Source organism: Manis pentadactyla, chromosome 1, assembly GCF_030020395.1.
Source record: "Manis pentadactyla isolate mManPen7 chromosome 1, mManPen7.hap1, whole genome shotgun sequence".
Classification (NCBI taxonomy): Eukaryota; Metazoa; Chordata; class Mammalia; order Pholidota; family Manidae; genus Manis; species Manis pentadactyla.
Genome location: NC_080019.1, coordinates 10,025,132 through 10,051,353, shown reverse-complemented (window position 1 = coordinate 10,051,353; position 26,222 = coordinate 10,025,132). Strand labels below are relative to the sequence as shown.

The 26,222-nt window shown below is 40.4% G+C and overlaps 2 protein-coding genes across 5 annotated transcripts in view; one reads left to right on the top strand and one right to left on the bottom strand.

Moving 5' to 3' along the window:
- Positions 1-6,690, bottom strand: part of KCTD9 (potassium channel tetramerization domain containing 9) — a 34,121-nt gene extending 27,431 nt beyond the window's left edge. The window contains exon 1 of the mRNA XM_036888936.2: positions 6,509-6,690. Within this exon, the coding sequence (XP_036744831.1) occupies positions 6,509-6,556 (48 nt within the window). The 5' untranslated portion in view covers positions 6,557-6,690. The remainder of the gene's footprint in view (positions 1-6,508) is intronic.
- A 436-nt stretch (positions 6,691-7,126) lies between these two features.
- Positions 7,127-26,222, top strand: part of CDCA2 (cell division cycle associated 2) — a 60,158-nt gene continuing 41,062 nt past the window's right edge. For 2 of the 4 annotated variants that reach the window (XM_057486503.1, XM_057486432.1), the window contains exons 1-8: positions 7,127-7,567; positions 8,145-8,208; positions 8,300-8,470; positions 9,517-9,671; positions 17,794-17,941; positions 19,208-19,332; positions 20,837-20,921; positions 24,566-24,774. In XM_057486503.1, coding sequence (XP_057342486.1) covers positions 8,145-8,208; positions 8,300-8,470; positions 9,517-9,671; positions 17,794-17,941; positions 19,208-19,332; positions 20,837-20,921; positions 24,566-24,774 — 957 coding nt within the window. In that variant the 5' untranslated portion in view covers positions 7,127-7,567. Of the gene's footprint in view, positions 7,673-8,144; positions 8,209-8,299; positions 8,471-9,516; positions 9,672-17,793; positions 17,942-19,207; positions 19,333-20,836; positions 20,922-24,565; positions 24,775-26,222 lie in introns of all 4 variants that reach the window. The other 2 variants (XM_036889054.2, XM_057486455.1) reach the window with 2 other exon arrangements.

The window sequence follows — 26,222 nt, the reverse complement described above, 5'->3', positions numbered from 1 at the left end:
TGTAGAACTAGGTCGCACCCTTTTTGTATAGGGCACACCCCACTATACTTAAGTCTTTTCCACTGATGTTACTAAGTTAAAAAAGTACACAGTACAAATGCAATTCTATAGTGATACTCATGAAACTACTGAAAGTGGCTATCTTGGATAATGGAATTATGGTTGATTTTTCTTGTGGAGCATTTTTTCTTTTCCAGGTTTGTTATAATGAGCTTGTATTATTTATGCCATAAGGAGGAAAAGTTAAAATTTAAGGTCTCCATTGCTCTAGATACTAGATTTACAAATAAAAATTATTTTTTCAGTTGACAGTCTAGCAACTGACAATTTCCTTTAAATGAAATAACCAAAGGGTCACTAATGAGAGAGAAAATAGTACTGAAATTATTGCAAAGAATCTTGTAGTTCTGTAAATTAGAAAACTGCCTTTAAGTTGGGCCAACATCCTTGTATTTCATGTGGAGGGCATTTTTAGCACTTGTTTTTCGATTTGATCATTTTAGCTTGACTCATTTTGAGCATACTAATACCAACAAATAATACACACCTATAACGTTAATAATCTGTCATTAATATAAACCAGAGTATCAGATTTAAAAATAGGTGTATAAATGTGAGCCGCAAGGAAAAAATTTTAAGTTGGTGAGAAAGTTTCAGACTGGCACACATACCTTTCTTAATGTAACTTTACTGGGAAAAAGCAGCAATGGAAATGTTGTGTATCGCCGATATGAGTTCTAAGTGTTATATACTAAGCTTACTTTAGTCCACAGAGAGGCCAAGCATTTATAAACTAATCATGCTCACAATGGCCATTTGCTTCACACGTGTTATATTCCCGGTATGGGCATGAAGTTTCAATGTCACTGTGATTATCCACTTTAAGCTAGGCACTATACTTAGAATGAAGCACACATCAATTACCTTATATGACGACTCCTTTACACCACTTATTTCACCTTAAGCTTTCTAAATTTCAGATCCCATGACAAGTAAATCTATCTACCAATTGGGAAGGTAAATGTTATACTGTGCCTAGCGGAATAATGAGTTTTCATTTAATTTGCCTTTAAACATCATCAAATTGCAACCTGTTATTCAAATTTAAAAATTAAAATCTGCACATGTATTTGAAACATTTTTTTCTTCTATGTCCACAATATCTATTACATAATCACAATCAGTAATACTTGTTGGATTTATGCAAGCTGATTTACCCAACCAAGCCACCAATCACAATTAACGACTAAATGTAGAACTCAATTTACTCTACCTACACTTTTAGTTTAATACATTTAAAAAATAGAAAGTATTTTACTAATAAAGATTGCATAACTAACTCTAGGTCAAGAAGGCAAATACTAAAATTTTTAAAACGTGACTATACCAAATGTTTTTAGAGGATGTGGATCAATGGGAATGTTTATGCAATGCTGGTGCGATACAAATGACTGCAATCACTGTGGAAAACAATTTGACATTATTCTGAGAAATTAAACATTCGTATACCCAAACACCCAATTATTACAATTTATGTATATATCCTAGGGCAGTGGTTCTCCAAAGTGTGGTCCCTAGACCAGCAGTATTAGCTAGATCACTGGGAAAAATGTTAAGAAATTCAAATTCCTAGCCCCATCCCAGATCTACTGAATCTGAAGATCCAGAGTGCGGCTGAGCAGTGTATTTTCTCAATTCCCCAAGGCAATTCCAGTGCATGCTAAAGTGTGCAGACCACGGCCCTAGAAAAAACGTTTCCCAGGGTGTGCAAGGTACATAGACAAGAATATTCATGACAGCACTGTCAATTTAATAGAAAAATATAAAGCAATACACAATCCAAATGTCCATTGACAGGAGAATGGATAAATAGTGGCAGTATTTTTATATAATGGTCTATTATAAAGCAGTGAAAATGACTAATCACTTAGTAGTACATTATGCATGGAATCTCAGAAGTATTATATTGGATGAAAAATCCAAGTCCAAAAAGACTACATAAAATATGATACCAATTTAGGACATGATATGTCCCAAAGCTGACAAAGCAACAAAAAAACATAGTTTACTTTTACATACACATGTGGTTAAACTATTTATTTCAGAAGAAATAAAAACATGACAAAGAGAAATAGATGAAATTGGCTGATTTTATGGAAGAAGCAAGATAGGAAAAGTGGTCAGCACATTAAGTTTTGGTAATATGCTATTTCTTGGGTTGTGTAGCAGGTTTACTGATGTTTATTACATTATTTTCCTTTTAATTTTTATGCATATTACTTTATTGGTCAAATATATTTTTACAATGCTTCAACTTGAGAGCAAGATTCTTATTAATATTTAGTTTTCAACAGGCAAAGGTTCACATAGATTTTCACCTTTCTTCAATTCAATGTAATGGGTTCAAATTTGGATTCTTAACACCACCAACATATTTTTTTTTAACATTCTTAAATGCTCACCCCAACTAGTGTAGTTACTGTCAACACAGAAGATGTTACAGAATTATTGACTATATTCTCTATGCTATACTTTCATCCCTGTAACTATTGATTGAGATTTTATACCTCTTTATCCCCTTTACCTATTTTACCCACCCACCCTTCCCCCTCACCCATGGTAACCACCAGTCACTTCTCAGTGTCTTATGAGTCTACTGTTGTTGGGTTCATTTTGTTTTATTTTAGATTCCACATATAAGTGAGATCGTATATTTGTCTTTTCTCTGCTTGACTTGTTTCACTTAGCATAAAACCCTCCAGGTCCATCCATGTTCTTAAAAATGGCAATATTTTTTTTTATGGCTGAATAATATTTCATTGTGTATATGTACTATCTCTTCTTTATCCATTCATCTATTGATGGACACTTTGATTGTTTCACAACAACATTTTTCTGAGTTAATATCAAGGCCAGAAGAAAACAGTTATGCCCTGGATCAAGACAGTAAACATTAGAACAGAATTCAGATCTATTTTATATTCTACCATCTGCAGTGCCTGGCATGGTTCCTGAAAGACAGTATTCAAAGTGCTGACTGAATGAATGAATAAGGCCTATGACTTGCACATTACTGCCTAGCTCGTTATTGAATATTCTGAAGTTCAAAAAGCAACTTATGTTCAAGATATACAGAAAACTTTGAACGGACATCAAGGTTGCTCAGAAGTCACTCATCACATTCAGATGTCTGGGTCCTCATTTCAAATTCCTTAATACGAACTAATTCCTTAATACGAATTTTAAAAAGAGAACTTCGAGGTAAAAAGTGGGAACTCTGAGGCATATGGGGTAAGGATAAAGTTCAAGCATAACTCACTCTTCTGAAGCTATTAAAAAAACCTAAAACTTACATTAAAAATCCCAATTTTTTAGAAAGATGACCTTCAAATGTTTTTGACTATGTACCTCACCAGAAAGACATTTTGGGGATATGCTCAAGCATTTGTGTATTTGGTACTTATTTATAAATCATATGCCACTGTCAGAAAAAGTATTTCCCAAATGATATAAGGACTTTTAGACTGTAAAATCCCCCTACAAGTTTTTTAGTGAAATTCTGTCAAATACAAGATTGAGATTAAACATTTTTTTAAAAAGGAAGGAAAAGAAAAAGAAAAAAATATGAAAATTTGTCTTCATGTGCTAGAAAATATTTTTAAATGTCTTGCTAATTGGGAGGACCTCGCCCCCTCATTTGGCTAGTATTTCAAAGAACAGTACACCACAGGGAGTGGTTTATTGGTAATAGCAGTTATTAAACAGAACTTCAAATACCCTTCTTTAAAATCTGGCAGTTTTTGACTTCTCAGACTCAAAGAAAGGCACTTTTTTTTAATCATCTCATAGTTTATATAGGAGTGGCAGCTCTGCCATTTTCTCACTGCTTTCTTGTGGTTGTATGATTAATATATTGTCTTCAATCTGCAGCTTCTTTGAAGGAATCTTTTAAAGCCACTTGGCAAGTTGGTGTGGGTGAATTTAGTTAAAACCGAGTGACACAAATATTAACCTGGCACTGTGTGCTTCAATACATCACAGAATGCCACAGTGACCAACCAGTGAAGCCACTATCAACCTTTCACAAGCAAATGCACTCCCTTCTCTCAGAAGACTTGAGACTAAAAGCAACTGTCTTTACAGGCTGTGAAAAATCAAGTTTTAATATTATTGTGTATCTACAGTTAAAATATAAATAAAAGATACATTTCTTCTTAAACTCCATTGGTTCCTCTTGCATACCCTCTGTGGCACCCACCGCACGCTGGAAGGCAGTGTGGCAGAGAGTGCACAGCCCTCTCCAACATCAGAATGTTGTGTCCACTCAGCACACAGCACAGTCATGTTAAGTAGAAGCTGTAGCCCCTGCAGGACTGTGCCTCCTGAACCGCAGGTTATACAGCCCAGTCTGGCCACCACCGAACAAGCTTATAGGAGGGAAACTAATTTAAAAACACAAGCATTACTTTTCTGATCAGGAAACAAAAACAGAAGCTCGGTAAATAGGAGATAATGCAAGTGACACAGATGTTCCAACTGGTGGATGGGCAATCAAACTATTCCATAGTGGTGCTTTGTTTCAGCATGCTCTTCATGGACATCATGTCATGGCCCTGCCGATCTTGGCTAAATACAATCACTTTATTTATAGGAAAAATGCAGGCTGTTATGTATTATTCTCTCTGCCATCAAACAGGAGTAATTAGAATATGTTTTTAATCAGCGGGAGGGAGAGCAGAGGAAACACTGACAACTTTGGCACAGAATGTGTTCCAGTTGAGTAGTCAGGCTTATGGCATGACTTATTTTTAATACAGAATCATACTAATATTCTCCAGTTTGGGTTTTTATGATCTTTGTTACATAAACAGTTTTATTTGAGATGTGTCTTTTCCAATCTTCTGAGGTTCTCTATCAAACCAATTTTAAAATAAATAAAATTTAAACCCCAAAACCTAACCTAGTTAAAAGCAGATAGCTTAAAAAAGAAACCACAAAACACCTTATCAAAAACAATATGGTAAGACTAACACAGTCAGTCTTTGGCAAGAGCAAAATTCAGTGGTTTTCAAAGAGATTTAGAGCTCAGTTAAATATTTAATGTCTAAACATCTTGTCTTTCATGGAGTAACACAGCACAGAAGTTGGATAAAAAAGGTCAGAGGTCTGTTTCTGAGAACATTTTACAGTCGTGACTTTGGATATACTAATTTTTTCTTCCAGTAACAATATAAGTTTTAAATTAGTAGTAGTAGCTAACAACAGACAAAACAGGTTTAGAAAAAGTTAAATCAATGGTCAGAAACAATGTAAACGCTGTGAAGCATATTTTGAAGTAGCATTTATGAAAATTCAAGAACTTGAAATATACACCAGTTGTTTTTCTAAGAGTATTCAATCTCTCAGACAAGAAGAACATAAAACTAGAATCAACAAACTACACTGTGGTTCAAATTTTTAGAGCATGTTTGCTCAAAATTGCAGAGTATTTGGAAAACCATGTTTTTACGCCATGGCACAATGGCTCTTTAAAAATTTACAATGTTTCCAAAAATGTAGGAAACAAAGCATTCTGGCAAATAATACAGTGAGGGCACTTTATCTTTACCTTAGACTCTAAGCCTTAGTTACTTCTAGATGTCACTTAACCACACCACAAATGTCTGCCTGGAACAGTCAAATTTTCCAAAGAGGCCAAAAAACTTTCATGGGCGGGGCAAGAGACTGAGAAGAAATAGGATTCATTTGGGCTTGCTCCAGCTTCGGAAAAATATTTAAGACCACACCCTCAACAAAGGCCTAACACTGCAAGGACTAAGCATTCCATTTTGGTCTATTGTCACAGTCCTCTAAGGAACTAAAATCGAAATAATAAAGTGAGTATAGAAGTTTAGCGGCGGTGGGGCTGGGGGCGCCTATAAGAAAAATGGGGGGCATCAATAAAATGTTCCCAATTTTCAATCCTCTATTCCTTCTAGGATGGAAGTATACTTTACTTATCCACTGATAAAACAGTTCTGTCCTTTTTTGCTGGTCAACCTTACATGCCTGAGTTGTTAGCACCACTTTCTGGAGATCATTACTCAGCACGAAGGTGGAAACCAGCGCCTTCTAAAGCCAGGGGTGGGGGCGAAGGGATCTCGGGAGTGGGGGCAAGAGGGACAGCAACGCCAAGGGCTCAGGTGAGAGCGGCCCTCCCCGGGCCCTCCGAGTCCTCGGTTCTCCGGGACCTACACCTGGCTGGGGAACCATGAAGCACAGGCTGATCTGCACTGGACCCCGGAGCAGCTAGGGCGGCCAAGGGCAGGCTCGGGCTAAAAGCCCGCGCGCGGGCTGGGAGGAGGCCGCGGGGACAGTCCGTTCGCCTCCCGGACGCCCCCCACCCAGGCGCACGCCCACCTCCCAGCCCTTCTCTCCAACTTCAGCCTCTGCCTGCGAGCCCGCTCCGCACTCCGCTGCCCGCGACCCCCGCAGCCGCGCTCGCCTGGCCTCCTCCCGACCCCCTTACCTTTCCGTTCTTGGGGCTGCCGTTAAGGAACAGGGTCACCCGCCTCATCGCGCTGCCCCCACCGGGTCCTGAGTGAGTCGCCACCCTTCCACCTGGCTCTCCTCCCACCTTTTTCTTCTGCTTCCCTTCCCCTCCCTCCACCCACTCGGACTCTCCTCCCTTCGCCACCTTCCTTCTTTTACACTTAAACACACACTCACACGCACACACACACACAGTCTCCGTTCCACACCCCAGGGTTGGCCGGCCCTCTTTCCCACCCCGCCCCTGGGCTCCTCAGCCGGCCTGAGGCCCTTCCCCCACCACTCACAGAGTGATTCCAAGTTCCACCAATCAACCGACAGCGCCGGCTAGAGCTCAGCCAATCACCGTCCTGCACTGGGTGGGCTCCTACTAACCCAGCCCAGGTGGAGGGAGGGAAGGAGTCTGCAGTCTAGCCGACGGGAAGGGCTTATCAGCCAATCAGAGCAGAACCTGAAGGCGAGCTGCGGCTCAAAGCCTTACTGAGCAGGCGCAAACCCGACACCAGCTAGAACTCATTTGCATACGAAGGCGGGATTTGATGGAAGGAGGTGGAGCGCTGGGAGGGACCTTCTCCAGTCAGGACCTCCTCACAGTGACCTCTCCCACTTGCCTCCCTGCAGAGGAAACGGCTGCCGCTGGGACTGGCTGATTGGGTGGGAGCCAGTCGGTCGTTCTGTTAGGATTGGTCCAATGATTCTTTTCGAAGTTTGCAGCATCCAATCGAAGGGTCGGAGACATAGCTAAAATACTAACAAAAGGGTTCCTCCGCGAGACTCTCGCAGAACGTAGTTCCCCGGAGCCCAAGAGAGCTGCTGGTCTTTCCGCTCAGTGCGCCACCCGCAACGAGCGGCGGTTTCTCTGCGAGCTCGCCGAGCCACTGCTCTTCCTGGGACGGCGGGGTTGGAAGCCTGAGCGAGCTCGGGGCGCGCGCCGACACGTGCGGATGACGGCGGCGTCGGGATTCTCAGAGTAACGACGAGGAGGCGGGGCCTGCTGTTTGAATCCGGCGGCGGGCGGCGAGGAGGTGCACGAGCGGTAAGCGGTCGGGGTCCAGGAGGCTACCGGGCGGCCAGCAGTTGCTTTCCCTTCGGAACTGGAGTCGAGGAAGCACGACAACCAAGACCCTCATCGGCGGCTGAGGTTCCAGAAAAACCCGGCGGGAGGGGAGGCGGCTGCGGAGTGAGAGGCGGGGAAGCGCCCTGGCTTGGTTTCGGGTCTGGCACAGCGCGCTGCTCCTTGGGCGCGTTTCTCAGAAGCGTGTTCTTTACCTTGCCCGGAGGCTGGTGGTCCTCCTGTGACCTGAACGAGCTCAAATGCAGGTTCCTGGGGCCCAGCGCAACCCACTGAATTAGAATTCCTGGGAATCCAGAACCAGCTGCCAGATACTCTGATATTCGCTAAGGTTGAAAAGCCACGGCCTAAAGTATGGGGTGTGCCGTTTCATTCCGAACAGCATTTCTGTCTTTAATTGGAGCTCCAAACGTGATTTCTTGGCATCTATTTTCATGCCAGTGTAGATTGTATTAGCGGTAAGTCTTGAATGAGGATCTTGATAAAATCACAGTAATCTTGGGGATGGGGTTCATTTTCTTTTTTCCTACTCTTTTTTTAGATGGATACCAATTCAAAAGACACCGAACCTCCTGAAACCGAGGAGTCTGCTGTTAACAATGCTGGTATGTAGTGATCTCTTGCCTTCTTACGCAATTTAAGCTTTAGGTATTTGTCTTCATAATGATGTTTAGCCCCACGACATGTCTGTTTCAGAAAATGCCTCTTTCATTTTGGGAAATGGGAAGCTTGTGACTCCTCAGAAGGATGCAGAAGTGACTCCTAATGGTTGTGCACCACATACTTTTAAGACACCTTTGAACTTTGACACAATAACTGTAGAGCAATTGGGAATTACACCTGAAAGCTTTGTTAAGAACCCTTCAGGTAAGAGAAGTTATCACTCTGTTGCAATGCTTTTAAAGTTTAAAAATAACTTTAATATAACTCAGTTTTGTTCCTGTACCCTGTCTCATTCCTTTACTTATCTAAGTTGATTGACTCTTCAAACCTGCTTTGTCATGGAGACTTCTGTGCACACGCACGGTGCGCAGAGCTTAGCAGGATACCAGGCTCCTAGGACCTCCCAGCCTGATAATGTTCCTAAGTCTTAGCTGTGCTCAGTGCCCAAACTGAAGAATGTATATGTGAGTCACTTTTGGACCTGACGCATGGAATACAGGAGGGTGTATACTATAAATAAGTATATTTACTAATTTTTTGTTTATGGCAAAAATAAGAGAAACTTGAGCAATTTAGATAATAAGACACATGCCTCTTTCAAAATCACAAACAAAATTGAATCAATGGCTAATCTCTTTCAAGGAGTAGAAATGAAATTCACCTGGGAAGTCTGCTTTAGATGAAGAAAAAAGAAATAAAGGAATGGCATTAGAGAACCACATTTAGAATGGAGGGTAGTGAGGGACTTAAGGTAATGCAAGATTGGTACAAGAACAAAAGTGGCATGCCATTCTGTGTTCCCACCTCAAGAATATTACTCTGAAACCTTTAAAAAGCTAGCTTTATTTGTGTGCTTAGGTGTAAGGCCAGAATTTCAGGTAGCCGTGGGGAAGGTAGATAGATGAGAGAAGCAAAGTTATTGAACCGAGAACACCAGAGGACATGTGCCGAGGTGGAGATCTTGCTTTTCCATCCTTGGGGATAAGGCTGACTAATTCAGAAAAAGAGAAATTCTTAGTACAAAGCAAATCATTACCCACCGCTGTGTGTAGGAAATAAATGAAAATGAGAACTATTAATTAAAATTTGTTCATGCATTCATTCTACAACCATTTGCCTTCTCTGTGCCAGGCACTGTTGCTGGCACACAGAATAAATCCCTCTCAGGCTGGTACATCACAAGTACTTGGGACACAATTATTGATGGTTGTCTTGTTTTCTTCCAACTTAAAAGAGAGTTTTCATTATAGGAAAGTCATCATCCTACCTTAAAAAATCCAGACGACGTTCTGCAGTTGGTGCTCGGGGCTCTCCTGAAACAAACCATCTTATTCGTTTCATTGCTCAGCAGCGGAATTTAAAGAATGCAGAGAAATCTCCTTTGGCACAGAATTCCCCTTTTCAGGTATGGTATTCTTCTAAGTTCTATCATGAATTCTTCCAGGGAGATGTTTTGCTCTTACAAAACTTTTGAACAGTGTTTCTGCCCGGTGCATTTCTGTTTTGGATCTGGAGGGAGAGTATATTCTCTGTGTATTAATTACACTGTGTGCAGCTAGTATAAATGGTGGTACTGAGGTCCTGGATAGAAATGGCTTTCTAGAGGAGCTTTATATTTTATTTTGCAAATTTTTTTCTTAGTTGATGTCTATCTTTCTATAATGAGGTGAGGCAGTGTTTTCCAACCTTTTATATCTTGTTTCTAAATGCCTAATTTTTTTGTGACTACTATGTGTTGGCCTGTAGAGGCAACCAGAACAAAAATGTATTTGGGATAATCTTGTGAAAGGGAGCAAATTATTTGTCTGCTGATGGGGAAGTATTTAGGTATTTTTGCAGATTTTTATCAGAATAATACATGTTCTCAAAAAGTCAAGTAATATAATACAAGACTTACTTTGAAAGACAGTCCCCAGCTTACCCTTCATGAAGGACAGCTATTTTTGGCTCTTGATATTGGCCTTCCTATTTTAAACTACACTTGTGTGCCACATCTTTATTTGCAGTTTTAGACACTATTTATGCATGAGACTGTACCAGGGCAGTGCAGTGGTTCTCACAGATAATCTGCAGGTCCCTGGAGATTGCTGAGTCGCATTCAGGAGGTCCATGAGGTTGAAACTATGTTTTGTAATAGCGCTAAGATGTTATTTTCCCTCTTTCACTGCATTGACATTTGTACTTGTGGTATAAAAGCAACAGTGGGTGAAACGGCACGAAACTGTCATTTTATTCATCGTCACACATCAGTCACAGAAAGTAACTAATGCCGGTTTCACTTAACATCCCTGATGAGGCAATAAAAACTGTAAATTTTGTTGGTTTTCAATCCTTGAGTATTATGTGGGATGAAATGGGCAGTATGTGTCAGGGCATTTCCAAAGCCCATACCAAAGTATGGTGTTATGTTTCTAAAAAAAAAATCACATGTGTGATTGTTTGAGCTGCAAGATGAGTTCATTTTTTTTGATAGAACATCATTTTTATTTGAAGGAGTGACTGACATCATGGTGCATCAGACTTAGGAACGTGGCTGATATTTTCTCAAAAATGAACAATGAACCTGCCACTTCAAGGAAAAACTGAAATATCTCCAAGAGAAAATTAGAATTTGAGGAAACTTGCATTCACTACTGTGAGATGTTTTGATGATGCATAATGAAATGTGTCAACATTTAGAAGATTGCATAACTGAGTGAACCAGTATTTTCCAAATGACCAGTTCATACAAAATATACTCTCAAATTACAAGATAGATCCATGGGTTTTAACATAACAATTTGAGGAGTTCGTTGATAGGATTTCATTTCTTTTTCCTTGTGTCCTCTGACCTCTTCCTCCTGTTGGCTTGGTTGCCACCTAAATTTGCTGGACACCTGTCCCTTTGTGACTTGTTTCACTATCCTTGGTAATTCCCTTTTCCTGTCCCATATGGTTCCCTGTTTCCTTGACTTCATATCTTTCTCTGTTCATGGTTTACTACCTAATTTTTCTGGAGCCCCTGCATATCTGACATTTTATCCTACCAGCACATTTGAGTTATGATTTGTCTTAGTATAGAAATATAGGTTGGACTTATTTCCATCAAAATTTCGAAGATATTGCTCCATTTAGGCTTACAGAGCTCAAGAATCCTCTTCATTCATTCAGCGCATACTTCCGTTCCGTGCTCTTTGTGTAGCCTGTTTTCATTCTGAAGCTCTGTTTCTGGTGTTACAAAAATTTCGTGGTGGAATAGCTTTCACTGTGGATGGCTGAGGACATTATTGTTGGTTGACATGTCCTCCCTCCTCTCAGGGCCTCTTTTCCTTCAGGTTCCATTTTGCTCCCTGATTATTTTAGGTTCTATCTCATGCTTAAATCTTTGTTCAGATGCCTGGCAATCCTTGACCGTTCATATTTAAAAGTGAGGCACTTTCAAAACTGACTGAGGGCACCATGGGCATGGCCTGGGTTTGTTGGTGAGTGGGTTTCTGTGTAGGACATCAGGGCCACTTTTTCATTGGAAGAACTTGCAAATGGCAGAATCCTGTGGGTCTTTTGCTCTTTGGCAGATCTGTTTTCTCTGGGAGGAATTCCTGGGGGCCTAGACCTGAGCCCTAGAACTCTAGAAACCAGATGTGGAAAAGGGCTGGGAGGCTCACTGTTCTTTGGGAAGACTTGGATGCTGTTTTCAGTACAGGGCCTCCCATCCTAAGCTGTCGTGGAGTCTTAAATCTCTATTCTCTCCAAAATGTAAAGGCTTTTATTTGTGGAGAGATCTGGGTTCAAATGCTACTGACACAGTTTCAGTGTTGTTACTGTTCCGAGTCCTGCCTTTCACCCGAGTTTCAGAAATGCCAGATGCTTTTGATTCCCTAAGCCTTTTTGGGGGTCTTCAGCAGGTCCCTGCATCTCCTGTAGTCAGAATGCCCTCAGGAGTCCCTGGCAGTTCCAGCTTTCTCTGCACTGAGTCAGTTTTTGCTGATATTCCATATCTCCTGTTGATATTTTCTATCATTTTTTTTCTTAAAGATGTACATAAACCAACCCCCACACATACCTTAATGACTATATGTATTTTAAAAAATTGCTTGAATATATAGTTTTAGGATCTAGCATTGTTAAAAAGTAGGGGGTTTTAACTCGAGCAGTTTTCGTGACCAAGTCAGTGCTGTCTGTGGACCTTTTGAGATTTGCCTCCACTGCAAATGCCCTTGGTTGTTCTTTCAATTATTCCCACCCCACCTGCTCTTTCCTTGCTCTGCAAAGTCACTGGATATGTGAACAAAATAATTTGAAACAGTGAAATGTTCTAACTTATCGCAATGTTTTGGGAATACACTAGCTGAACATTTTGTTTTTCTTGTAATTCACTCCTTACCTTTTTTTCCGCCTTCCTCTGTTTTAGAAGAAAGTTGAAGGGAAATGGCTCTCCATCTTTCCTCCACTAGTCTTGTTTTCATGCTTTAATATTCTGTCAACGACATGGACGATCCATTCAACATCCTGGCATTACCAGGTCCCTGATGTCTCTATCACCAATGATCTTACTCTCTGCCGTCTGTATAACATGTCACATGCTGGTGGGCTGCCTTTGAAATCTTTATTTCAACCATCTCACTCCCTTATCCGTATTCATCCTTTCAGTCTACTTCACAGTTCTCTCATCCCATTGAAACTTCCCAACTATTGATCTTGCCACATTTTCATTCTCTACTATTTACCTTATGCCCTCTCTTGTGCCTTACTCAGTCTAGGTTCTATGTTCCAACAGTACAAAATTTTCTTGGAGATACTTTTTTAAAAGTTTACAAAGTTTATATAAATGAAAATATATGCACATAGTTTAAAGAATCAATTAGTACTATGGAGTTTATTTCTAAAAACTATCAGTATGTAGCTGTCTTCTTGCATCTATTTTTCCAAGGCTTTCATTTTTCAATTTTTGTAGAGGTACTTTCGGTATTTACCCCCCTATCTGTTATAACATGCATACACTGGTGCTTTATTTTTTCAATTGAGGTGTAATTGACATATAAATTAATTTTAGGTGTACAGCATGATGGTTCAATATTTGTATGTGTTCCAAAGTGATCACAATAGGTCTAGTTAACATCCTTTACCATACTTACTTACAAGACTTCTTTTCTTCTTTTCTTTTTTTTTTTTTTTTTGGAAAGGAAGAGATAAAACTATTTGCATATGACATGATTATATATGCAGAAATTCCTAGTTTACAAAAAAGTTAATAGAACTAAAAACTGAGTTTATCAGGATTTGAAGATACATGATCAATATATACAAATCAATTGTATTTAGACATTAGCAAGAAACAATTGGAAATTGAAATCTTAAAAAGAAAACCAGCAATATCATGACATAAAAGTATGAAATACCTTGGGATCAATTTAAGAAAATACTTGCAATATCTGTGTACTAATAACCATAAAATATTGCTGAAAAATTAAAGACCTGAATAAATGGAGATGTACCATATTAATAGATCATAGCCCTCAGCAAAGTTAAGGTATTGTTTTATAGATTCAGTACAATTTCAATCGAAATCCAAGGAGGATTTTTGGTAGAAATTGACCTACTGTTTCTATAAATTGCGTGGTAATTTGAAAGAGCTAATGTAAGAGCTGGACAATCAAAATGGTTTTGAAAAAGAACAAAGTTGGAACTACCTGATTTCAAAACTTAATATAAAGCAAAATAGTGTACTGTTGGTATAAGGAGACACGTACAGGTCAGAAGAACAGATTATATATTTAAAATCTCAGTGGGTTTTTTATGGATTTTTGTGTGAACATAAGTTTTTTTTTGTTTATTTTTAGGTGTGCAACACAGAGATTCAGCACTTACCCATATTATTAAATCCTCCCTCCTCTAGTACAGTTACTATCTGTCAACGTAGGAAGACGTTACAGAATCATTAACTGTATTCTCCATGCTTTACTACTATCCCTGTGACCAACCTATGTTAGATTGAGAATTTTTATGCCTCTTTATTCCTCCCACCCCAACCCCTCCCCCACTTCTCAGTGTCTGAGTATACTGCTGTTTTGTTTTCTACAAAACTTTTTTTGTGATAAGCACTTTTAAGATCTCTCCTAGCAACTTTCAAATATGCAGTACAGATTTACTAACTATAGTCACCATGCTGTACATTATATCCCCATGACTTATTTATTTTCTATAACTGGATGTTTTACCTTTTGACCCCTTCACCCACTTTGTCCATCCTCTTCCCTGGTAACCACCAATCTCTGAATCCATGAGCTCAGTTTTTTGTTTGTTTTTTTATCTCACACATGAGTGAGATCATAATGGTATTTGTTTTTCTCTGTCTGACTTATTCCACTTAACATAATGCCCGCAAGGTCCATCCATGTTGTTGTACATGGGAAGATCTTTTACCTTTTTTATGGCTGAAAAATACTGTGTGTGTGTATAAAATCTCACATTTTCTTTATTCATCTATCAATGAACACTTGGGTTATTTCCATATCTTGGCTATTGTAAGTAATGCTGCAAGAAGCATAGGGGAGGGTATATATACTCAGATTACTGTTTTATTTGGATAAATACCCAAAAGTGCAACTGCTAGATCATATGATAGTTGTATTTTTAATTTTTTTGAGGAACCTCCATACTGTTTTCCATAGTGGCTGTACCAATTTACATTCCCCCAGAAGTGCTCAAAGGTTCCCTTTTTTCCACATCCTTGACAACACTTGGTATTTCCTGTCTTTTTAATAACTAGCCATTCTAACAGCTGTGAGTTGAGATCTCATTGTTTATTTGCATTCTCTTGCTGATTAGTGATGTTGACCACCTTTTCATGTACGTGTTGGCCATCTGTATGTCTTTGGGAAAATGTCTTCAGGTCTTATGCCCATTTTTCAATCAGATTGTTTTTTTGCTACTGAGTTGTTGAGTTCTTTATATGTTTTGAATATCAACCCCTTATCAGATACATCATTTGCAAATATTTTCTCCCATTCTGTAGGTTGCCTTTTCATTTTGTCGATGGTGTTCTGTGCTGGGCGGAAGCTTTTTAGTTTGATATAATCTCACTTGTTTATTTTTGCATTTGTTGCCTTTGCTTTTGGTGTCAAATAAAAAAATCATCTCCAAGACTACCGTCAAGGAGCTTATACTGCCTATTTTCTTCTAGCAGCTTTATGGTTTTGGGTCTTAACATTCATGTCTTTGATCCATTTTGAGTTAATTTTTGTGTACAGTGTAAGATAGTGGACCAGTTTCATTCTTCTGTATGCAGCTGTCCAGTTTTCCCAGTACTCTGTATTGAAGAGACTGTCTTTTCCTCACTATATATTCTTGGCTCCTTTGTCATAATTTAGTTGACCATATGTGTGTATTTACTTCTGGGCTCTCTTTTCTGTTCCATTGATCTATATATCTGTGTCTGTGCCTATGTACCATACTGTATTTGTTACTGTAGCTTTATATTGTAGCTTGAAATCAGGAAGTGTGATTCAACTTTGTTCTTTCTCAAGATTGCTTTGCTTTTTGGTGTGGTTCCATACAAATTTTAGGATTATTTGTTCTTCTGTGGTAAATACCATTGTCATTTTGATAGAGGTTGCATTGAACCTATAGCTTGCTTTGGTAGTATGGACATTTTAATAATATTCTTCCAGTTCATGAGCACAGCATATCTTTCCATTTATTTATGTCTTTTCTTTGACTAATTTCTTACAGTTTTAAGAGAACAGGTCATTCACCTCCTTGGTTGAATTTATGTGTAGGTATTTTTTTCTTTGTGATGCATTTGTAAATGGGATTGTTGTCTTAATTTCTGTTTCTTGGGAAATTGAATGAAACTCAAACCCCTCCCTGATCTGATCCGTGCCCTCCATTATCCTCATCTCCCCATCTTCCAGTCCCCGGGCACACTTGCCTTTTCCCAGCTGCATCCTGGTTCCATTTCAGGGCCTTTGCTGTTGTGCCTGCCTCCTGCCGTATCTCCCTTAACCTACCACTTGCTCACTGTCTTGTTTTCAACTCAAAAGTTAGTTCAGGTAGTGTGCTGTTCTGTTTCAAGCTGAAGTGGCACTTTTAGGTACCTGAATCACATTCCTTCACATCTTCTCAGTAGTACCTCTTGTACCTGAAACTATGTTAGTATGTTTTCAGGAATTTGCTCGTCATTTCTCCCCTTATCCTGAGCCACTGGAACAGTTTCCAGTATCTGGATGGAATGTTGTTGACTGACTGACACCATTTGTAAGACAAAAATCAAAACTAGAGCGCCTTCTGAAAGTTTCAGTTACCTTGTATAGTCTCATTTTCCATCAGGAAATAAAGAGGAAACAGTTTTGACTTGGGAATATGTAATTTGTTTTAAGCAGCATTTCAAATTGTATGACTTTGGGATAGCTCCTTTCTTTCTCCGTAGCTCAGATAGATAAAGAGTTGACCACCAGCTTTTTATGAATGTTACGTCATAAGGGTTTACGTCATCAACCATATTTGAATTTAGAATGTTCTGTTATTATGTAGCAGAGTATGCTTTGTGAAAGTGTATATATTTTATGGGTAAACAGAACTCTCAGTCTGTGTCACTTGGGTTTATCTGGCAGCTCTATCCCAGCATTTGTCAATTTCATTTGATGACTTTGTGGCTGAAACCCTATTAGCAGCGTTACCAGAGGACTTCTGTGCTTAGCCCATCTTACTGTTTGGCTTTATAGTTTTAGTGAATGGCTGGCTTTTAGCTCTAAGGAAGTAAGGTCCCATGAAGTCAGGAAAATTCAATTGGGCAGAGCCAAAGGAGACAAGCTAAGTATGAGGGTGGTCATCTGAGCTACCAGGGAACGTGTGTGTGTCCTGGCTTCCTGGCAAGCGGGTGTGTAGATGGAAGTGAGCAATGGAACGAGCTGCGCTGAGACCTCCTGAGACCAAGGTTCGGCAGATGACTTTCTGTGGATTGTTTTTAGCAAACCTTAGGTAAGATTTCCACATAGGCTGGTTCTCGCTGGCCCTCCTTGCTCGCCTTCTCTCCAGGATTCAATACTTGCTCCTGGTCTCCATGTGCTCTCTTAAGACGAGCTTCTCTCAAACATGTTTGTGCTTTTCAGAATTGATTCACTGAGGCTGTCTCAGGTTATGGACTCTAACATAAGCCCCCCAGAAAGAAGCCTTTTAAAGATCGGTTTAGCCCCCAAATAATTTGAAAGCCCTTTCCACCTACTCCAGGCTTGCCTTGTCTGGTCCGTGGACCTAGTATCAGTACTGGTCAGCCTAAGCCCACACCTCTGTACATCCCATGCAGCAATTCCTCTTTGTTCAGGTTAGAAATGAAGGGGAGCAGAGGCGAAAGTAAGGTGACGGCAGCACACTGAATATCCAGACTGAGAGTGTGTGGTTCGCGGGAGGGGGCTTCGCTGCACCAATTAGTGCCCCTGATCTTCAGAGAGCCTTGGTACATTTAGTTTTGGATTCAGTGGTTGTAGGCCTAGAATGTAGAGACTATTTAATTTGATTTCTGATACCCTCTGTGTCTCTTAATTTAACAGGGCAGCCCTGTGTTATATGGAAATGTTAATTCTTTAAAAGAGCGAATATCTGCCTTCCAGTCAGCTTTTCACTCCATAACGGAAACCGAGAAAATGACTGGCTGTCCTGAATTCTCAGAGGCAGGAGAGTTGGAGGCGACAGGCTTAAGTGAGTAGGAAGAATTCAGTCAATTTGGACTTGCGCACTTACTCAGACAAGCCTCTGGGGTATGTAAGATTTAGTCACACAGTGTAAAGGTGTCTTTTCTGAGCAGAGCTGTATTTTAAAATGAAGCCTAACACTTAAAATGTGGGACATTTCACAAAAAAATCTGGATTTCTGGTTTCTCTTAAAAAACCCTGATATCATACATTTCTAAGCCTACATTTCCACATGGCCACAATTAAGTTTTAAGTGTTGAAATGTCAGTGCCGATTAGCTCATTACATCTTTAGAATAGGGCGGGTGGCAAATCTGAGTGTAACAAACCTTGATTTTTAGGGGATTAAGTCTGGCAAGCATTTATATGAATACCAAACACTTAACCCTGATATTATAAACAGATTTCTCTAATCTGACATCCCAGTAGCCTGCCATATTCTTTACCCTAAGTTTTTTTAGATCATAATTCCTTTGGTTATTTTTTCTGTCACTTTTGATTTTCTAATCACAAAGCATTTCAAACATCAGACTTAGACAAAATCATGGCCTTATCGTCATCATCATAACCGTTCCTCTGATGCTGAAACCATTCCTTTCAAGCCCTTGTGTTCCAAGCGGTTTGGTTTTGGTGTCTTGAACCACCTTGAGCACATTTCCTCGCCTCCTTGCATGCAGGGCACTCTTAAGACAAGCCCAGTGCATCTGCCTGCACCAGGCATGACCCACTCCCATGCACTCATGTGTATTTGTAGTTTGTAACTACTTAGTTTTCAATTTTTACCTGAGTTTTTAAATTGTTTACATGAAGACTGTAGTACTGCAGATGATTGAATTCCCTTTTTGTAGCTCCGGAGTGCTAAGACGTATTATGACTGTATTTCTCATAAAGTCATACACAGTCAAATCAGAACCAGTATTAGAACATGAACACATCCTTTAAAGTGTTCAAAAAAAAAGGTTTCATTGTAAATTTATTTAAAAATAGAGTAAGATACTATATTAAAAAAGCATATCTTTGTACATTTTCAAGTCTGAAAAAATTAATTCTGATAAAGGTTTATTATCCTTTTAGTAGCCATGTTCTCTTGCCTTTCAGTTAGATTTCCTCTTTTGAATAGAAAAATGCACTAGATTTTTCTTTTCATTGATACAGTATTTAGACTGAAGCACTACATTTTGCTAAATTATGATACACAATTTTAAAATGGTTTTGTATAAAAGAAAATATTTATATCTGTGCTCTTTTGTTTTTGTCTTGTTTTATTTATATAGCCAAAAAAGAAAGCCTTGGCGAATGTCAGCAGTCTGAGTTCCCTGCACAGGTACCATGCAGACATGGGAGGCCGTCCTCAGAGAGCAACTCTGATGAAGACCTGCCGGAAGCAGTTGATCTCCAGGTGCGTGCTCAGTATTGCTACTTGTCCCAACGCAGAATGTGTGCTGTTGAAACTTCTCTTACAGATCTCTCTGAGGTGATTCACGTACTGGAGACAGAGGGAGGTGAAGCTTTGGTTTTCTGGCGAGGCAGTTTTTACACTGCCAAGACCCAGTTTCAGTTACAGTTTCTTGCACTGCTCTATGATAGCTGAGTTTTAAATTTACACTGTGTGTGTATGTGTTTCCTACATGTTAACTTTGTTTTATTCTTGGTTCACTTATTAGTTATTAGACAGTTTTGATTAACATGTTGCCTTTGATTATGAGAAAGACTATGAACATCGCGAGGTGTTGGACTGGAAGCAGGTGGTGTAGCAGTGAGATTGTCAAACCTGCTCTTGAGCAGCTTGTCTGCTGGAGAAGGCAGGCAGATGAACACACTTACACGTAACTGGGAAGCTAGGTGAGGATTACCTGTGGGCCACCACCTCAGGCCCGGGGCTCTTGGACTTCCTCCTAGCTGCCCCTCACTGGTTAAAGATGGCCAGGAGAAAGGAAACTATTTAGCAGTTTCTCCTCTGCTCAGTTCTTTCAAGTAACCATAGGGATTTTTGTTGCTTACAACTATGTACAGCCCATCAAGATGACCAAAGGTGACAGCCGACATGAATTAAACAACACTGCTGAGGATCCTTGACCTCCACTCAAGTATAAACGGGAGCCTAGTTCCCTCATGACTAATGTTTTTTGCCTTAGTTCTGGATTGGTATAGCAGAATCCCATTTCTTTAGTGAGAGGAGGCACCAAACACCATTATTAGCATTGAAACTTTTTTCTTGTACCTTTCTTGTCACGAAAATCCAGTATGTCATTGATCTTATTTGGGTGAACATAATAAATGTTTGACAGTCATTAAGAATTCTCTAGGGTCCATTAGGTTCCCTTTGTATCTTACAGTTGCTTGTAATCTATGCTCCTTTTGCTCTATCCTAGTTGATATGAAATCATTAACTGTCAGAACCAATAACAGTTACTTCTTATCAGAACTTTGGATGTAGACCATGATTTAGTCCTCACTGGTACGAGTGTTTTCTATCCTAGCCGTTAATGGCTTCCTATCCTAGCTATTGGGGTCTTTTGTTGTTTGATTAGTATTTATATAATAATATTTTTTGTTGTTTTGAGAATTCCCTCTTTAAAAAAAGCAGTTAAACTTTTAAACTTGTTAAAACTTTAAACGGTAAGGCAACAAAAATATGTTTTCTAAATTTCTCCTAGAGAACTGAAAATCGTTTGGTAGGATGTTTAGGATACTATGTATGTTTAGTATTCGTTAGAATGAATACTCTCTTTTAGATTCCTGTATACTTTTGTACACAATTAACTAGGTAATGAAGATGACTGATTGACTTAATATTAGATTTCCAGATGATCTAGAATGCTTTCTCAAATCTTCATAAAGATAGCAGTAATCCCATAAGTGAGAAGATATAATACTTCTTCACTCTAAATTTTTCCCCCAAGAAATCTTCTGAGTCCGGTTTGACACAGTCTGGATGTTTAGTTGAAGAGTCTAGTCCACTCTCAGAGCTCACAGAGACTTCAAGTGGTAAGATTTAATTTTTCCTTAGTACGTGTGCCAGCTCACCCACTGAAATGTGTTCAGTAGACGTTTATGGTTGGTTTACCTATATGCCAAAATTTGGGAAAACTTAAAACATTGCCCTGCATTTAAAGGGCTCATGTTCTAGTAGAAAGATTTCTGAATTCTTGTTACATTTTCTTTTTTGAATTAGTGAAATATTTCCCAGTAGATAGAATCTATTAAAAAAAAAAAGGATCTCTGAACACTTAAGTGTATTTTGTTTGAGAAAACACTACAAATGAATCTCTGTCTTATGGGAGTTTTTGGCCCATTAACCTTTCAAGTCACTATTGATTTGGTTTGATTGAAATCTATCATGTTGCCTTTTTTTTCTTTTTGTTTTCCTGTTTCCATCCTTTTGTCTTTGAGCTTATTTGAAATTTTCTTTCTAGAAATCCATTTACCCATTGTCTTTTAAACTATACTTCATTGCATCTTTTTTTTTTTAATGGTTACTCTAGGAATTACAATATACATCCCTAAGTTTTCACAGCCTCCCTAAAGTTAGTATAATACAAATTCATGTAAAATATAGAAACTTGGCAAGCTGTGTAGATCTATTTCCTCTCCACCCACACGTTTCTTATGGTCGTTTACACAATAGATGTCATCTCTGTTACATTTATGTTCATTTTAAACCCCATAGGTAATTTCTTATTGCTTTAATTGTCAGGTATGTATATTTGGGAGGGAAATAGTCTTCTAGAAATGCTCAAAGGAGAGCTGCAGAGAGCCAGGAACCTCATTATCTCCCTGACCTCCACTGCCATTATTGTGACCCATCCGGACAGAAATCTAGCGTCTCTGCCTGCTCCTTCCTGCCCCACATGTATTGCACTAAATATTTAGTATGTTGATGGCCTCGCCTCTCCTGTATATCCCATGCAATATTTTTCCTTTATGTCCATGTACATAGTAGGCACAAGTCATTAGATATAATTTAAACTTAACTGGGTCCCGTGCATTTTGATTTCCTTTATCTGCCAGCCCACCCACGGACAGCTGGGCTAACTCTCCCTGGTGCCCTTGGCAGCCCCTTGCTTCTTCAGTAAGGTTGAGACCTTGCTTATGTCGTTGAGAAAGCGAAAGATGTCACATGCAAATGTCCCGATCCCTCTTCACTAGACCCTCCTTCCTGCATCTCTGTCCACCGTGCTCTGTCTGCCCCCGCATTACAGTAAGTTCTTCTCGCATTATCCAAGGCCGGCCCTTCCCTTTCCAGGGACCTTCTGTCTGAGGTGCTCCGTTTTCTGAAGTGTTCATTTTCCCCATTAACAATGTGTTGTAATAGATCCCGTCTTAAACTTGACCTTGTCTCAGGATTTCCTTCCAGCCAGAGCTCCATTTCTCTGCTTTCCTCTGAAGCAAAACTCCCTGTAAGAGCAGGCTGTCCTTGGTCTCCCTGCCTCCATTCTTTCCTGACTCAGCTCTGCACAGGCCGTGGCAACCAGTGGCCTCAGCGGTCCCTGCACCCACTCTCCATGTCTCCTCCCTGAGGCCTCAGAGGCCGACAGATACGGTTGACCTGAGGAGCAGTTGCCGCATCATTCTCTTTGTTTCCCATTTCACTGCCGCTTCTTTGCGCATTTTCCTCGTTCCTCCTTTTCCCTCCTGCCCTTGAGGCATTTGAATGCCCTGGGTTCAGTGCTTGGGCTTCCCTGACTAAACTCGCGCCCTGTAGGATTGTAGGCTTTCTCCCAGTGTGAGGTCTTGTCTGTATGCTGTGGACTTCAGACCTTCAGTGTCTGTCCTCGGCCTCTTCCCTGAATTCTAAACCCCAGTGCCCGCTGCCTTCCCTGGTCCCCGCGTGGCTGTCTGCCGAGCCTCACACTTAACACGCTGGTCTGGAGCGTTTCCTCCCGTCTGCTCTTCTGTTTTCCTCACCTCAGTGAAGGATACACCATCACTCAGTTGCTTGTGCCCCAATCCTTGGGGTTACCTTGACACTCCCCTTCCCTTTTCAAGTTATATTTCCAGCCCCATTATTTTGGCTGTCTTCACGGCATTACCGATGTCTAGCCATCCTCCCCTCCTAACTACTGCCCCTGTAGGTCAGGCCGCCTTCTTCTCTTGCCCAGAGTGATTTCCTGGCCTCCAGTTTTGCAGACCCTTGTCTTAGAGGCCAAGGAGCCTACGGTGGCCAGGACACTCCTTTTGAGAGGCAGGTCGCACTGTGTCATTTCCCTCCTCCAAACCGTTCAGCGGCTTCCCTGTGTGCTTGGAATAGTCTGCAGCCCCCGCCCTTCCTCTGGCCTCCCTGGCCTGGCCCTCTTCTCTCAGCTTAGTTCTTAGCTCTTCTGCTCACTCGGCTCCAGCCACGCTGGCCTTGCTCTGCCCCTGCTCCGCCAAGCGCACGCCTATGTCAGGTCTCTGCACTCGGCTCTGCATGAGGTGTTCTCCCCTCAGTATGTGCATGACTCATTTCTCACTTCACTCCAATGTCTGCTCAGGAAACTCTCCCCGAGCACCCCAAAACAGCAACACCCACCTCCTGCCTTATCAGAGCCTGTCCTCTTATTGCTGCATTATTTTATTTCATGGCATTGTTGCTATATATGCATTTCTTGAAGTTTTATTTTGAGATGATTGTAGATTCACCTGTGGTTGTATGAAATAATATAAATAAAGACATCTAGTATACCCTATCCCCCTGTGTCCCTCAAGGGGAGCATTTTGCAAAGCTGTAATATAGTGTCATATCCAGGAAATTGACACTAATATACTTTGACAATATAAATTGACACTAATATACAATGACTTTTTTTCAGATTTTGCTGGTTTTACATGCACTCATTTGTGTGTATGTTTGGTTCCATGTAATCTTACCCCATGTGTAGACTTGAGACCACACTACATACAGTCAGGATACAGATCAGTTCTAGCATGGGGTTCCCTCATACCCCCTTTTTTGGAGCCATAGTTTCCTCCTCTTTCCAACCCTCCCAGTTGTTCTGCATTTTACATTGTCTGTTTGTCCTCTAAATGTATGGCAGCTTTGTATTCATCATTGTACCTCTAGCACCTGGAAGAGTGCCAGTCACATCATAAGCACCCAACTTATTTGTTAAATGCCAATTGTAAGACAGTGCTCTGAGGGTTTTAGGGGGAGCCTTGCCTTGTCTGATGGCACAGTTAATTTTTTGGTTTCTTAATCTCCCTCGTCAGCACCCTGTCCTCTCCCTTCCCCAGCCCTTGCAAGCACCTCTGACTCCAGCAATAAAACTGGTCGTTATTCATTGCTCAGCTCAGGTTAATTTTATGGGGCAAGTCATAGGTCTCATGAGTACAGGCAGGCGAACAGTTAGTAGCTGTTTCATGGAAACCTTGTTAGATTACCATGGGGGCTAAGACTCCCTGCTTATCTTTACCCTCGGTAATTTTTAGGTAGTAGCTTTTAGTTGTTCGATTTGAATGAAAATCTGTGACCGTGCTATTCTCTGTCTTCATTGTGTGTACCCCACTGAAATCCCAGCTGTGGTTCCCCAAGCATGGTATGTTAGGGTTGAATTTTTTCAGTGTGTTAGTCCCTTTGTAAATATGTATTTTTGGTGTAGATCAGAATGACTCAGGTGTCTTCCACCTCTCATATTTATATGCTTATTTTGAAGGAGTCAAGGCTGCCAACTGTGTGGAGGGCAAAGGACCAAGTAGAGCTGTTTCCCTGGACAGACTGACAGAAGCGAGCACAGAGACAGCTCCTGACGTCAGGGCGCTGGTGACCCCACTGTGCAGGAGGGCGCTCCCCTCTTCTGAGACCTTTGGACTTCGTTCTGTGCTGAAGAAACCCTCTGTTAAGCTGTTTCTAGAAAGCCTACAGGTCACTGTCGAGCTGCATTTCCTAAAGCAAATTGAGTGAAACCTCACTTGGGTTCAAAGCAGTACCTCTGAAATGCCACACGTCATCCTGGTTTAAAAGGAAATGTCTCATTGTTTCCTTCCTTTTCTCACTTCTAGCATTGTGCAATTTTCTTCTTTTTCTTTTTTTTAACTGAGTATGGAATAAAGTATGTCAAATTTAATATAGGTAGCCTATATTTTACATAGAGTTTCATGGTCATCAATATGTGAGAGAGAGGTCTTGGGAGTAGTTTGGTGAGTACTAGCTGGCATTGATTCATTCTTTATATGATCAGTTCTGGCATATATCATGTACATGCAGCAGTAGTGCCCCAAGAAAGGTGTTAGCCTCATTTTATATAAACTTAGGCTTCAAGTTGATACATGAACCCAGATAAATCTCATGTTAAATCCCCCATAGGCTGTAAAGCAAGGGAGGTGGTGAGGTTAGGCCCTTGTTTCAAATCCTGGCTATGCAATTTAAAAGCTGGGCAAATTGTTTAACCTTTTTGCACCCTGGTTTCCTGACTTTTGGAAGGCCAATATTAGTACCTGCCTGACAGGGTAATTTGACCATTAAGTGGGATAATAATGTTAAGTTAGCACAAGTGCGTGGCAAATAAGTACAATTTTTTTCCAATCTGTAGGCATTTTAACATACAATTGTGCCTAGAGATCTAGATCTAAAGCCAAAATGAACTAAACTACCTTCTGTCTACATGCATCTGGACAATTGTTATTTCAAATGTTTTAGCAATTTTCTGGTGAAAGCTGATTTGGGTCTACACAGCACTGCTCACTCATATCTTATATTTGTTTTATCTTCTTCTCAGAGATGAATCATCTTAGTGATCTATAGAACTCTTATTGAATTACAATGCAAATATTAAGTCCTGCCACAAAAATCACATGAAGGCTTTCACAACTGATGGTCCTTTTACTAAACTGCTCAAAGTCTGTACATGTAAACAATTGGAATTGTTTGCTAACTTTCATGGTTTTAATTAAAAGTAAATGTAAAAGTTAACATGAACTTTGCTTTGTAAATTCACTTATCCCATAGGTACTGTGGGTATTTTCCTGGTGAGGAAAATGAAACTGACTTGGGAGATAGTTGATGAAGGACATTTGTTTAGGGCTGGACTGTTGCTTAGAGAAGGAGCTGCTCTTGGAATGGGTGCACTGGAGAAAATGGAAAGCTCTAGCAGACCAAGGCCTGGTCGGGTTAGGATGAGACGAGCCTTCATCCAGCCCCCAGGTCTCACGCTCCTGCCTGACCCCCGTGGCCCTGTGTGTAGGCTTGCCCTGTTCTTCCTCTGCCGCTTGCCTACTCTACAGCCTTTTTTTGGAGAAGCACAGAGGGACATACACTACCTTCTTTCCTTGTTCCTAACTCAAGAATATAGTAATGTAGATTTATACACCTAC